Source organism: Elgaria multicarinata, chromosome 5 (assembly GCF_023053635.1).
Source record: "Elgaria multicarinata webbii isolate HBS135686 ecotype San Diego chromosome 5, rElgMul1.1.pri, whole genome shotgun sequence".
NCBI lineage: Eukaryota > Metazoa > Chordata > Lepidosauria > Squamata > Anguidae > Elgaria > Elgaria multicarinata.
The window spans coordinates 64,714,111-64,729,081 of record NC_086175.1 but is presented as its reverse complement, the minus strand read 5'-3'; the positions used below and the strand labels follow the sequence as shown (position 1 = coordinate 64,729,081).

Sequence of the window (14,971 nt, the reverse complement as noted above, 5' to 3'; positions counted from 1 at the left end):
CCTTGAGTGCCATTTTTTGGGTGAAACATCAGGATATATAGCTAAAAAAGAAAGACAGAGTGTGTGTGTGTGTGTGTGTGTGTGTGTGTGTGTGTACGTGCATGCATGCCATTAGACCAGTTTGGGCAAGTGAAATCAGAATAAGGAAAACAATAGTAACATCCATGACTTGCTGATATTCCTGTTAGTGTACTTGCATACCTCGTCAACTTTTGCCAGTGCCTGCTCCTTGTGTGCCTTGCATAATACTGGACAAATCAAAAGGACCAGGAAATAATTGGCTGACGTCAGCATTTTTGGTCAATCATCATTCCCAAGATAAATAACAAGTAACGTAAGGGAGAGGAAAATATTATTTTTAGACATCACTGGCAAAATCAAAACATCTCCTGACTCCAAACTGAACTATAGATGCTTGAAGAATCAAGTCAAGAAAACCACAAATCATAGAGTGCCAGAGATGTTCCAAAACACAAAAGTGCCATAGATGTGTACCACAGACACATACAAACAGCCACTGTGTTTGAATGATTGAGAAAATTCAACATTAGAAAAAACAGAATGTAAATGTTAGAACATGGCTATATTGATTATGAAAAGGAACCACTCAAATGTGACTGCCCAAAGGAGTGGCATATTGAGTACAATGTTGACAGCTAGAGTGGATCAGGATTATGTGTTGTGGCCCTCTGCCTGCAGAGAGGAACACCTGGTGGGGAAGTTCTGCCACAACAGAATCCCCAGCTGTACCTGGGCAATGGACCGTGCTCCTGCCAGTTCTCTCACCAGTAGTAGTAACAGCCCAAAACAGGGTGTTCCATGGGTGGGGTGGGTCCAGGGAGGAGCCAGATTTGGATTCAGTGGATCCAAAGCTGCTCCATTCCCCCAGATGGCCCAATCCAGACCATGAGCTAGCATAATTAATTCTCATCTCCTTCTCTTGATGGTTGAAAATTGGAAGTGCACAAGTCGACCAAGCTGAAAAGTAGAGCAAAACTGTCCCCACAACCTTCTGTCCTGGACAGCATGAGCCAGCAGGGCTGGGCATAATGTGGTGGATCTGCCACTTCACTCCTCCCCAGCCCCACTTAGGATTGCTCTGTAATATGAAATCCATAAAGACTAAAAAGCCACGACCCAATACACATGAAGTGAATATCCATGGCTGTTGCAGTGATGGCAGCACCCATATGTAAAAGAGAGAGAACAAAATATTTCATACTGATAAGAGGAATCCAAAATAGCATGTTGAAATAAAAATCTGCACTGGAAAAAAGTAAGAGGAAAATAATTCAGGTGTCTAAAAAGGGAAGAAAGACATTATGAAAAGGCATGGCCAGAAGATAAGCCAAAGGAGCTGCTAGTGGAAGATACAGAAGGCAGCAAAATGATGGCGGGGCAAAACGCTCTTCACACCGCGCTAGTCACTGTTACAAAAATGAATCCAGAGCTGAAAAGCCTTTAGAAGAAAGTGAACATTAGAAACAGAGGACACAGCCAACAGAATAAATCTGGCAGCAATTTACTAATTTGCATAGCACTAAAAGGCAATCAGAAAGGCAGCTCTGAACCATAACAGTTTTTAGCCAAATAGTTTTTCTTTCTTTAAAACCTAAAGAACCTTCTTTTAGGACAAAGCAAAATGGACCATAAAAACAGATCACCTGAAATCAGCAAAGGAGACTCATTAGCTGGCTCAAGCATCCAGAACCATTTCCCCCAGATCAGGACTTGGTCAGAGATGGCATGCCATTCAGAATACATGCAGAAAAGCTTATTGAATCTGGTGCTTGAAGCGAGTCCAGAAAAAATCACAACTGCATGACAAAAAAAAATCTTTCAGTGCAAAAAAAGGTGAAAATCATTATGTAAATATCCAAAATTTTGTGGAGTGATGGCCAGCCTTACTTGTAACACACAATATTCAAACGATGTAATGGCATTGGATCCAGGGACCCTCTAGGCCAGAGTTGAAGAACCTTGGGTCCTAAAGCCAAATCTAGTGCTCCTGAGGTCCTATTTCAGCCCTCTGGGGTTTTCTAAATGGCTATGGACCTTTCCCATGGCCCTACTCCATCTCCCCCAATCATTTGGTGATTTCCTGGCTTTTGTGTAGTTTTTTCCCATTCTCAAAGGTTGAAATGCCACTTCTAAAGCTTAGTTACTGGCGATAAGAGCTTTCAGCTATAATGTGCTGATTATTTTTTGAATTTTTGGACCCCCACCTTTGCCTTTAGCCACCATGGAATGCCCTCCTCCAAACAAAAAAAACCTCCTCTGAAATTAAATTTGGCCCTTCAACTGAAAGAGTTTCCCTGCCCCTGTTCTAAGCTGTTGGGACGGGGTATGTAAGTAGGGTATATCTGTGCATTGCTTCTGCCACTTAGTTCATGACTTGGCAAAAAATAAAATGTCACAGTGGCTTATTTTGAATGGACAAACCAGCCAATTATCTATTGGACCTTGACTATGGAATTAAGGGATTCAACCCTGAACCAAAACTCAGAATGAATCATTTCCCCCTCCTAACTGGAAGCGGAGATGAACCGTTTTCTGAAAGTCTCTATTGAACCTGAACCAGAACAGAATCGGGGGTGGGGAGCGGGATTCACTTTACCAGTTCACGGTAAAGGGTCAACCAAACAACAGAACACCTGATCAAGTATACTCACTGGCTGAAAATCAGAATGAACACATAAATTAAAACAATATCTGAGGGGATTTTATATTTTGGGTTTGTACTGACTTTATACTCTGATTAGGCAAGGATTGGAGGGTTGTTTCTTCTCTGTGACAAGGGTTTGGCAAACATATACTTACCCCATGGAAGGGATAAACATACAACACACATGCTGAATGACATAACAATACAAGACCAGCAACAAAGGAGAAATGGTCTTTACATGTACTTTACATCAAACGTTTTTCTTTACCTGAGAACATACATGTAAATGTAAAATGAACTAGAAATGTTTTTGAAATACGAGTTGCTCTGTGAACACAAAATTAAGTTCAACTGATTAATTACTTATTTTATTTATTTATTTATTGCTTTTCTATACCGCTGACTAGCAAAAGCTCAGCCTGCATCCTTTGGGATGCTGAAAGGTAAAATCCCTCAGCAAGGGAAGGAAGGTGTGCGTGTGTGTGCGTGCTTCGGTCGGGGGACCTGGAGGAAATGAGGAAGAGAAATAACACTGCAAAGTTGGCAAAGCAGGGGATGGGAGCCAACACGGAAACATGCAGGAAAAGAACAAATGAAGTGGGAAAAGGAAAAACAAAAATCCCCATGGAATATGAATAATATACCACCATCTCTGAAGGGGCACAGGGCAGCAGCAGCAATGTGCCACAAAAGTCCCACAAAAGTAGCAGACAGTATAGGAAGGCTGCAGTGTGCATATGTCATGTGTGGGAGACATAGCACTCATTAAACATTTCCCCTTACATTGTGCCCCACACCAAGACCCAGAGACTGAAAGGGCTGATGCAGGAGCAACAAGGCACCATTACAGCTGAAGAGAGGATAGAACAGAATGCACAGGCTTAAACAGGGCCACAGTGACCTGCCTCTTCGGCACTCCTATTGGCCAAATCAGAGGAAAAACGCTTTTTCTTAGGCAATCAAAGAAAAATGATGTTGTTTAAAACTGACACCAAAATAGCAGCTGCCTTTCCCATCATGCAACATTATCCTCCTTCAACAGATTCCATGGTTGTGCATGGGTCAAACAGCAGTGAATGCCTCCTCTGCCTAACCACAGAAAATAGCCCAGATTTAAGGATGCGAACACAACCATGTATTTCTTCTTGTATATTACTTCTGGTATATTTCTTGCTTCTGGTATACTTCTAGTTTGTTTGCCAACCTTCACTTAATTGAGGGAGGCCTAGCTATCTCTAAGCTGCTGTCTAAGGAATTAATTGCCAGAGTGCAGCAGCTGGGAAGGAAATGGGTACAAAAAGAGGCATAGGATTTCTGGGAATGTGGGAATCCTAGTGTTTCATTGTCTGAGGAAGTGCACTGAGAGGTAAGAACTTCAGCAAATTGAAATCTCATAATACTCCCAACACAGAAGTGGATTTAAAGAAGTATGCCTTGCTTAAATTAAACTGATTTGTGGAAATTCTAGACAACATGACATTCCTAGAATAGCCTCTTTGTTTCTTCTACAACAGGCTAATCATGAAAAATAGGGCATCACCATGGAGCAAACACAGACGGTTCTCAATGCCAGCTTCATCTTGAGTGCTCTTTTATCTGGATGAAGGAAAGAATGGGCAACAGTGGTGGTAGCATTAGATGCAATGGGGCATGCCCTACCATTAGGCAGAGTGAGGCAGATAACTCAGAGCCAAAGTACATGTTAGAAGTGCATAGAATACATAGCTCAGGACAATCCATTGGTATTATGGAAGCCTTTTCTCTTTTGTTAATCCCCTACGAGCAAATGGTGGTGGTGGAGAGACTTAATCCTCCTTTCCCAGAGTGCAGTGGTCCTGATTGAATTGGAGCCATACATGCTTACACTAGAGTAAATAAAAAGATAAGCCTGAGCTACACACTATGCAATTAGCTTTTGCTCACAGGCAGTTGATCTGGAGGTGTCATGAAAGTGCTGCAAATTGTTGTTTAATTTATTACTCCCAGGGAGAGATGCTTATGTGATTGTCTGCCACAAGTGCCAAACTAACTTGGGGAGTCTGCACCTTGCCTTGCAGAAGGTAGGCACCATATGTTCCTCTATCTCAGGAACCAAAATACCTTAGGCTGGCCCTGAGTGGAAACCCCATGAGCCATGGAAACCACATGAGCCATTGCATACATCAACACAATGCCCTGGATTTCATTTGAAGCAATCTTTTATGTATTGCTGTTCTTTGATTGAAATGTTGAAATTCAGGCTTTGAAGATAGGAGATATTATTATAAATCTGTGTAGGATGTCATGCAGGAGGATTGTGGGAAGCATTAAATTACATGATAAAATCTGGAAGCCTCTTAGCGGGGGAGGAAATGTACCACAGTTGTTTCTGTGTCCTTCCTTCTTCAGACTATTATGGCTATACTCTTGGCTAAAAAGATTTATTTATTGCCACTATCACAAAACTAGTCAGTTTCTCAGTGTTACTGTATGTTAGAATCAGCTACTTAATTGGGAACAATGGAAATATAGAAAATCAATAAAAATAGTTCTAAAATCGATGTTTTGATCCAGAGTTGAGGTAGCAATATGCTGTTAAATTGTAGGGGCGTGAAGAATCTAGTGTGATGGAAAGTCTGGCAGGTAATGTAATAACTGCTGTGGTAAAAATATGCTGCATATACAGATCATGTTAGAAGCGGGCTGTGACTGAATTTTAAGCAAATAAAACCTGTGTAAGTCACAAGTTTTTATTTATTTATTTATTTATTACATTTTTATACCACCCAATAGCTGAAGCTATTGAATGAATATTTGATATTCACTATCAAATCAGTGAATATCTGTAATCAAACACCTATATTTATTTATTTATTTAGAATATTGAAAAATTTCAGAGCGGTGTACAAGATAAAACGAACATAAAAACAGAATAAAACAGTTAAAACTAAATTTAAAAGAGGCTAAAAAATAGATTCAAGGCTGCATATTAAGGAAAGGCTTCTTGGAATAAAGATGTTTTCAGGAGGCGCCGAAAGGAGTACAAGGTCGGAGCCTGCCTGACCTCCAGAGGCAGGGAATTCCACAGGAGGGGCTCCACCATGCTGAAGGCTCTTCCCCTGGTGGATTCCAATCAGAGGATGGATCTAGGTGGAACCACCAGGAGCAGGCCCTCAGTGACTGGGCAGATTGGTAAGGGAGAAGGCGTTCTCTCAGGTATCCTGGTCCCAAGTTGTTTAGGGCTTTGTACACAAGTACAAGAACCTTAAACCTGGCCCGGTAGTGAATAGGCAGCCAGTGCAGTTCCCTCAGCAGAGGAGTTACATGCTGGAAAGGGGCAGCTCCAAACAACAGCCGAGCTGCAGCATTCTGCACTAGCTCCAGCTTCCGGAGCAGCTTCAAGGGCAGCCCCACATAGAGTGCATTGCAGTAATCCAATCTTGAGGTTACCAATGCCTGTACCACTGTGGCCAAGCTATCCCTGTCCAGGAGAGGCCATAGCTGGCTAACCAACCGAAGATGGTAAAAGGCACTCCGAGCCGTGGTGGCTACTTGAGCCTCCAACGACAGAAATGGGCCTAAGAGTACCCCCAAACTACGAACCTGTTCTTTCAGAGGCAGTGCAACCCCATCCAGAACAGGCAATGAGCTTGTCTCCCGGACTCGGGAACCACTCACCCACAGGGCTTCCATCTTACCAGGATTCAGTCTCAGTTTATTGCCCCTCATCCAGCCCATTACTGAGTCTAGGCACTGGTCCAGGACCTGCACAGCCGCACCTGATTCACAGGGAGATAGAGCTGCATTTCATCAGCATATTGATGGCATTTAGCTCCAGATCCCCTAATGACCGCTCCCAATGGCTTCATATAGATGTTAAATAACATTGGGGACAAGATGGTGCCCTGCGGCACTCTATATTTGAGGTAGAAAAGTCACTGACAGTGCTGTCCTTAAGTTCAATTGGTCTTATTCTTATGTAACTGGGTATTGCAGAATTGCAGCCTAAATATTGTACTCCAGATTAATGCTCTTACTATATTTTGGTGCTTTTGCTAAAACATTTTACTGTAAAGACACTTGAGAAGAAAAACTGGCTCATAAAAGCCCATGGGTTGATCCAGAGGTCACGTGGCTGTCCATCTGAGAAGGGGAAGTCTTACCTGCCTAGAGATCTTTGTGCCTCTGCTCAGACAGCTACATTCAACACGTGGACATCTGGGGGGGCCTTCAAGCAATTAATGTGTGAAGGAACCTGGTGACTTATACACATCAGGAATTGGCACTTTATATTCACACATAGCAAAAGATAGTGATTTCCATCTGCTATGTGGCACAAAAACAGATCTATTTGTTGCTCTTTGGGGGATTACTTTTATATATGCTTAGACCATTCTCAATGTCTTTGAAAATTGTTTGAAAGCTTCAGTTTGTGCAAAATATAGTGATTAGAATGCTGGCTGGGACTAGGTGAATGGGAAGTGTCTTGCCAATGTAAACAACTGCATTGGTTCCAAGTCCATTTTCACACACCATTCAAATTTTATGGTGGTGTGTTCTGTTCAAGCCAGTGAGCCTTATTGCAGTGAGGGCTGAGCTTTGTTGGGTGCTCTGAGGTCAGTTTCACCCTGAAGACTTGAGGGCGCTTCAGGTTTAAGTCATGACATAGCATCAATGCCAGGGGCTTTCTGTCCCACGCATGTGGCCAGACTGCCATTTAGAAATGGTGGCAAGGCTTTTTTAATTTTATTTTATTTTTGTAAAAGAAAAAGCAGGGGAGGGGGACCTTGGACATCCCATATTTAAAGTTAATGCCATCTTCTGAAAATTATTTGTAATCACCCACCCACCCTAAAATGTCTCCAAATACACACACACACACACACACACACACACACACACACACTTTTTGTGGAGGATAACTGGAAGAGGGGTATTCAAGCTAACTGTTATTAGCATATCCCCTAAAAGAAAGAAAGAAAATCATAATGATATAGCATAAAGTAGTTGTGTCCACAACACAGATACCTTCTACAACTAGAACTAGTGTATGTAATACATTTCATATGCAGTGCCGTTCCATAGCTACTGCATGAACCAAAGCAACATTTCCTTAAGATCTTCCATACACAATCAATTATACACATCTGTTCCTTTTGTAGTACTGTTTTGTTTGGGGTGGGAGTTGTGTGTGTGTGTGTGTGTCTGTGTTTGCATAAAATATTCAACTACCTGAATAAAGTTAAAATAAATATTGCACACACATTGTGATAGACTTTGTACTTGCATTTGCCCCACAGCTTAAGCTCTTGCTAAATTTCATTAGCTTGAAGAGCCTTCAAAACTCCTGCATTAAGAAATTCTAAATTAGCTGGGGGATTTTAACCAACTACACTCATTAAAGTGGCAGTGAAAAATCTCAGCTCTAGATTATTTGGTGTATTGTGTTCAATCTACTTTTTTTTGCCATCAATTATATAACATAATGCCCTATTTCTTTAGCGAAGGCCTGTTTTAAAATTAACATGATGGTGCAATTGAAGAACATGCAACCTAAATTACAAAAGTTGTAAAAAAAAACACCTGTGTTTGTCTAGCAAAAAGTCCACTATTCTCTGTCTAAACTGTTGTAAATTATTGTTCTTACTGGAAGAATAAATAAAAACAAACAAATACCTTTTGCTGTACTAAGTTCAATGCTACAACTCCAGATGAAAAAAATACTATAACCACTAGTGATGTGAATAAAAATATGCCACAACTAGTAAAAAAAACCTTTTCTACTCAAATCCTTTTCACTAAATCTCACTAAATCTACCATTTTAAAAATACAGATAGAGTGCCAAATTGGATGTAACATTATATAGTGCCAAATTGGATGTGAAATTATATAGTGCCAAATTGGATATGGCTTTCCATTAAACATGCCTGGTTTTTAAAATGAAAGTTGCCCTTCCTGCAGGGCTGATAATTATTGGGATCACAGCAAGTGCGAAGAGTGAGTTTAACCCTTTCCTCATTTGATGTGGCCCTGACAAAAGTCATTCCCCAGAAGTTGTATTTGCACTGTGAGGCAGTTCTATTGTGGTGCCAATAGAAACTTCTCAGAAGATCAATTTTCATTCTAAACTTCATTCAGTGGAGGATGGTGGCTCCAATGTCAGTGGGCACCTTGGCTAGCTCCTTTAGAGTTCTGACTGGTTCTGACTGAAACCCGAAGCAGATTCACTGAACCAGCCTCCACTGACTTCATTGTTAGAATTCTCTCCTCAACTGCTGAGATCCTGATAATTCTCAGCTCCCGCAGAAGCTGCAGTTTGCATTTTATAAACAAAGAGCATGCTAAATGCAAAGATGTCTTTAATGTCACGTCCCACTTGGCCCAAAGTAGAGTACTTGCATTGCCTTTCCAAATAATGTATACTTAGAATACATGAAGCGGATCTACACTTTCAAATGCTATACTATAAAAATTTTCTCTAGTTTATTGCCTTTGTTTTCAACATGTGTTGCTTTTGGGGGTGCGTCCGCAGGAGGGGGAACGACATACGTTCTCCCAAACTGCTAAAATGTCTATACTGTAGTTGCTACTTATCACATACAGCAACCAGAGAAAACTCGGCTTATCTGTACTGCCTTCAAACAATTCTTTATTTATTCTTTTGTTGTTACATTCCACTTATTAGTTCACCCTTTTGGTATTCCACCAATAAACAGGCATTGTGAATCCATTCCGTCTTTTTCTCTTTAACAATTTTTCTGCAGTAAGAAAGCAGTGGAGGTTTATAAGTGTCTGGAATCCCTGTAAAATGCAGTGAATGAGGCAGGGCAATGGTGAGAGAAGAGCCTCATCTGGAAATGCCCCAAATGTATAGTCTGAGGAACCATTTTGCCTCCAGTTCTAGAATGAACTGGAACAGGACTTTGTTGATTTAAGAGTTAGGAGCAAAAAATTGTTATTTAATATTCTGGATATTGTACTGGTTGTTTATGTATATTTTTAATGTGTGTTTTGTGTTTTGGAAAAACCCTATTAAAAGTACATGTTAAAAAAATGCCTTCACACACACAAAACTATAACGGTCCTTTCACGTGTCACACCAAACTATTGTGCAGCATTAAGGGGACCAACTCTGAGCTCACATGCTCTCTTCTCCCCTTCCTCCCTTTGTGTGCTCTGCTTAGTTGGTAACCAAGCAGAATCGTGCAAAACAGAATCAAACCGTGGGGATCAGGCATCTAAATTTAATCCCCTAATGCTCCATCTTCCTGGCCAAACTGCTGACCAGACCAGTGCAATATTGCTTCATAAAGGAGGCCAGTGCATGATCTGTTGAACTGGAGGCTGAACAGATATTTTTGAAATATATATTCAGAACTGTAATTTTCCTTGGTGTCCTCATGTTTCATTCATCACCCAAACGTACCTGAGGATTATCAGGCCATTAATAGCTCTTGCTAATTAACTGTTGAAATCCAAGCATGTTAATTTGCAAATAGCTTTTCTTGTTGATTTTACTTTGAGTTTTTTTCCCCCCAATCTACTTTTGTCAGACCAAGTTTTATTAAGCTCTTCAAAGTAAACATGTACTACATAAGGCTTCATTCCTATACAAACTTTCCTTGGAATAAACTTTATTCAATAGAACATGGCCTACTTCTGAGAAAATGTGCATAGGATTGTGATGTGAGTCGAGGAAGGTTAATGCTATTAACTTATATCTAGTATAGGAAGATCATTAGTAGATATTAAGTGACCAATAAGACAAGCAGCGAGGATCTTTTCATTAGACAACATGCCGTACCTTTTTAGCCCCTGAGTGTACTCTGTGATTTTAGACGGATTTGTTGATATAACTGTTATGAACTCTGACTCTCTAGATGTTGGTAGATTTAATGTGTTAACGTATTTTGTATAGAGTGTTTGTTAAATGTACTGTTGGTATTGGTCAATGACCATAATAAAATATATTCATTCATTAGACAAAATCTTGTAGTTTTTCCTTTAGTGCCTAGAGTAAAACATGCAGTGACAGCTTCTTAAATACCTTCAGTCTGATGAAACCTTGGTCCTGTGAAATGCTTTAAAAAGTTTGAATTGGTTTGTATTTTGTAGCTATAAACACCATGTATGCATGGTTTTCCTTTGAATTCTGCATGGCCATAATTTTGTATGAGTTACTATCTAGCCTTTAGTATGTGTGTTTCTTTCTCTCTACAGACTGGCAGATTGCTACGCTTTCTATGCTGCTGGGTGGGGCCGCCATAATTCTTATTGCCTTCATGGTTGGATTAATTTCTATCTGCGTGGGATCACGGAGGCGGTTCTACAGACCAGTTGCTGTCATGCTGTTTGCAGCAGGTAAATAAATTGCTTCTCTGAAGTATATTAACATTTGATAGCTGGAGCTTTATGTTCATGCAGAAAATAGATGTGACTTGTGCACTGTAATCTGGAGATAGATAATTAGTACATTGTCCAAGCTTGTATCACAAGTTGTTGATTATACAGAATATGCAACCTTTGTTTGCATGGACAAGAAATCCCAGGGTGATTCATTCCATTCTGAGTTTTAGTTACAACTAATCAGAAGTCTAAAGGAGCTATCCAAGGTGCTGAACCCAAAATGGCAGAGGAAAAAACAATGCCTCTTTGAAAGAAAAAATAATGTCTCTTTTGCAGGGAGAGAAAACGATCCTGATAATAGGGGCAGGATTCGGCACAGCACTACTTTTGGTTTTGTTACAGAAATGAGATCCGACCTCTATCTACAGAGAATTTCCTTTCCTGCTTTTCTGCTGTATAATCTCTAGGTGGCACTGTGGTATAGCTCAGTTACATAAGTAGAAAAAGAGTTTCCTTTTGCTTTCACAAATAAAAAAATGTGCTGAAAGTGCTGTTTAAAAGCAGAAGTGAAACTGGATGGTCACAGCATTGACTAAACAACTGTGCATAGGGAATGAATGCACGATAATAACCTCAGGTTGAAAAGCTAAGTGTCAAATATGAGCAGGATTGTGCATCCAGACAAAACTGTCAAGTATCGTCAACCCAGTCCAACTATAAGAGCAATAAACCCTGCATTGTTATATGTTAGATGTACATTGTAACCTATCAATGGCTGTTTACATTGATATTACTGCACTTGTGAAATACACTGTGGACAAATTGTAATTGTCTGAATTTCGGGCCTTTGTAGAGACTGCATAGGAAATCCTTTAAATGTAACTACTTTTGATGTTGTTGTGGTTGCATTCATTCCTTTCTTTCCTTCCTTTCTTTCCTTTGCCTGTTTTGATCAGTTTAATGCTATTTTTTCAAATGTGTGAGTGTAATACTTTCTTAAGTATTAGCTCTTGAAGCCATTCATATGAAAATAAATAGGATTAAACTGAAAGGTGTTTATATCTTACCCATGCTTCACAGGAATAATCAATTTCATTGTGTCGGGTTTGGTTTTTGTTGTTAATTTTAACAGCCTTCAACTGTAAAGCCTTTATTTTATTTTTAAAACCATCAAAGGAAAGTTTGTGCAAAGAAATACTTTGAGAAACACCCACATAAACAGACCAAGCTAGAGGACAAACTCTAACATAATGTGTAATGGCCACACTGAAATCATCACTGGATATGCATTCTAATGTTTTCCGGGCTGGCCAATAAAAAATTTACTTTTTTTTCCTGAAGTTTTCCAAGCATAGCTTCCCTTCATTCTGTCAATCATATCTGAGCTGAAACTGAAACAGTAAGCCTGCCTGATAGCCCATAATGGAGAGAGCGACAGAATCGTCTACTCTGCTAGATGGATTTAAAAATCCATTTACAACGATGTGGAAAGATAGGTCCTTAGGATTTCCAGAACTGAAATAATTGTAAGGGGAAGAATCCTACTGCCCCCTGCTGTTACCATTATCTTTCTTAAACTACTGCAGATTAGGGTGCAGGTATATATGTTGATGCTTGAACTCGATCATCTCACTTTGTTTTCAAAGAAATTCACAAAAATGAAATTGTGATCATTTTGTGCTTCCAACAGTTTTGCTGGCAGAGCACAATAAGGATGCTTGATGAAAAATGAGATTTCAGCTTCAGAAATTTTCACTGGCTTGGATCCTAAGGTTGTTCGGATTGTATTTAATTTGTTCTGCATGAATTCCATGGATGGGGTGGAGTTTCGAGGTCCTTCTTGAGGTCCGTCATTTGCAAACTCACAAATTTGGATATATATTTTCCCACTCAGAAAATTATGTAAATAAATTTGCAGTAAGTTACAGGAGTATTTAAATAACGGTTTGCAGAATTTATGTTCATGAATTGAGTAACATTCTTCATCTAACTTGCACTTTTGCCTATGAATTTATTTAGGTAACTGTTGGATGATGATTATTTTTAAAGGATTCATGTTCCATGGAATTTGCCTGATGCACAGATGCTGGTTTGGCATGAAATCCATTACAAGATAGCCATTTCAGTCCATTTCAGATTTCTCCAATACCCTTACCTAAGATGAGTTAACTTAAGGCAGTTCACAGAAGGAAAGTTACCTGTGCCCTCCTCTTTCCCCTTGTCTCATCCCACATTATTCAAGAGTACCTCCTGACTCTCCAGATAGGCTTTTGAGGGATCTCAGCTGGCTGCTCATTGCTTTAAGAATATATTGTAATTATTTTGTATTTATGACAGCATATATGATAAATATATAATAATGCTATTCTCAGTGCTGTGGAAGAAGGGCTAAAGAAGGTACTTTCTTTACTGAGGTTATAATCCTACTCACATCTCCTTGGGAGTAAGAGCCTTTGAACTCAGTGAGGCTTGCTTCCATGCAAATAAGCACACAAATTGGTGTATAAGAATGGTAAGGAAGTCTGCAATTGAAGCTATTAGTGCACAAATTGTCTTGCTTGTATACAAATCACATATAAAAGGAAGATCCATTCTGCCAATACTGCCTTCTTCATGGAAGTGACACAAAGAAAAGGCTGCAATGTTAAGATTTTTTTTTTGCTGCACAAAAATACTGTCACCAAAGAGAACAGTTGTTCATTTTTTTCCGGATTTCAGAAGAATGTTATTGTGCTCTTATCTTTTTTTCCTTTCGGAAATAGCAACTGCTGGGTTGAGACATACCTGCTTTGAGATGTCTCTATGGTGCAGTAGCAATTTAGAGAAAATAAATTTGGGCCACCAATTACTTGAAAACACATAGGATGATTAGCTCCTTTGAAAAGACCTGTTCAGTGTGTTTGGATAACTTAATGAACTAATAGTTAAAATTAACACATGGTGTAAATGTGTGACCATGAGCAAACACTCGCCACAAATTTCCAGTCTTTCAAATTCAGTCAAAATGATAGTTCCGTACTATAAACACTTTTTCATTCCGTGTCTCTGTAGTTTGTTTCTAAGAACATCCCAGTTGTTTCCTTTTGTATAGCTCCAAGGAGAGCAGTGACAACACAAAAGCCACAAGGGTAGAGAGGTGGCAGCCAGCTAGGCAGCAATAGTCAAATGACAATGTAATAGACCTAGATGTATCACAGCCCATTGGAGGGCATCAGTGATCGCCATAAACGCCTGAATTGCTGACCGGTTGTGGTTCACAGGAGAAGAGCATCAACTTTTTTACAATTTTATTCTATATTGACGTGCTATCTTTCAAACATGAAGTTTCTAAACAAGTTTACATCCTACAATCAAAATAAGACTTAAAATCCCCCCCAAAAAACCCCAAAACTTAAAACTACACTCCAATAAAACAGCAAAAGAACACCCAAAAAGATTTGTATTCCAAAAGTCAGGTGGAATAAAACATTTCCAAAGGATGCAAGAGAAGACCACTGACAGACCTCTTGGAAGAGGACATTTCATGCTACTGGGACCACTACAGATAGAATTCTGCTCTAACTGATGATAATTTCGCACCCAAGGAAGATGGAGCAGGAACTAGTTGGAAGATCTTAAAATGTGATGGGAATTATATGGGAAAAGGGACTCCTGAAATAATTTAGATTCAGGCCTTTTAGGGATATATCTTGAATTAGGCTGAGAAACAAACTTAGGGCACGGCTAGACGGGGCAATATTCCAGGGATCACCCCAGGATCATCCCTGTGTGTCCACATGACACACAGGGGATCCTGGGAGCAGGGAGGGATGACCCCTCCCTTTCTCTGGGATATCACTGGATTTAAGCACAATGGTGGGCCTGCTTCTTTTTTTCTCCCTCCCAGCAATGGCAGCTGGTAGCAAGAGGGAGCTGAACTATACATAAGGACAATGTAGGAATGCATGACTGCAGATTTCTTGACCATTTGGTCTTCTACC

The 14,971-nt window shown here is 39.9% G+C and overlaps 1 protein-coding gene across 1 annotated transcript in view; it reads left to right on the top strand.

Moving 5' to 3' along the window:
- TMEM47 (transmembrane protein 47) overlaps window positions 1–14,971 on the top strand; it is a 33,957-nt gene that overhangs the window by 12,625 nt on the left and 6,361 nt on the right. Inside the window, exon 2 of the mRNA XM_063127543.1 lies at window positions 10,866–11,006. Coding sequence (XP_062983613.1) covers window positions 10,866–11,006 — 141 coding nt within the window. The remainder of the gene's footprint in view (window positions 1–10,865; window positions 11,007–14,971) is intronic.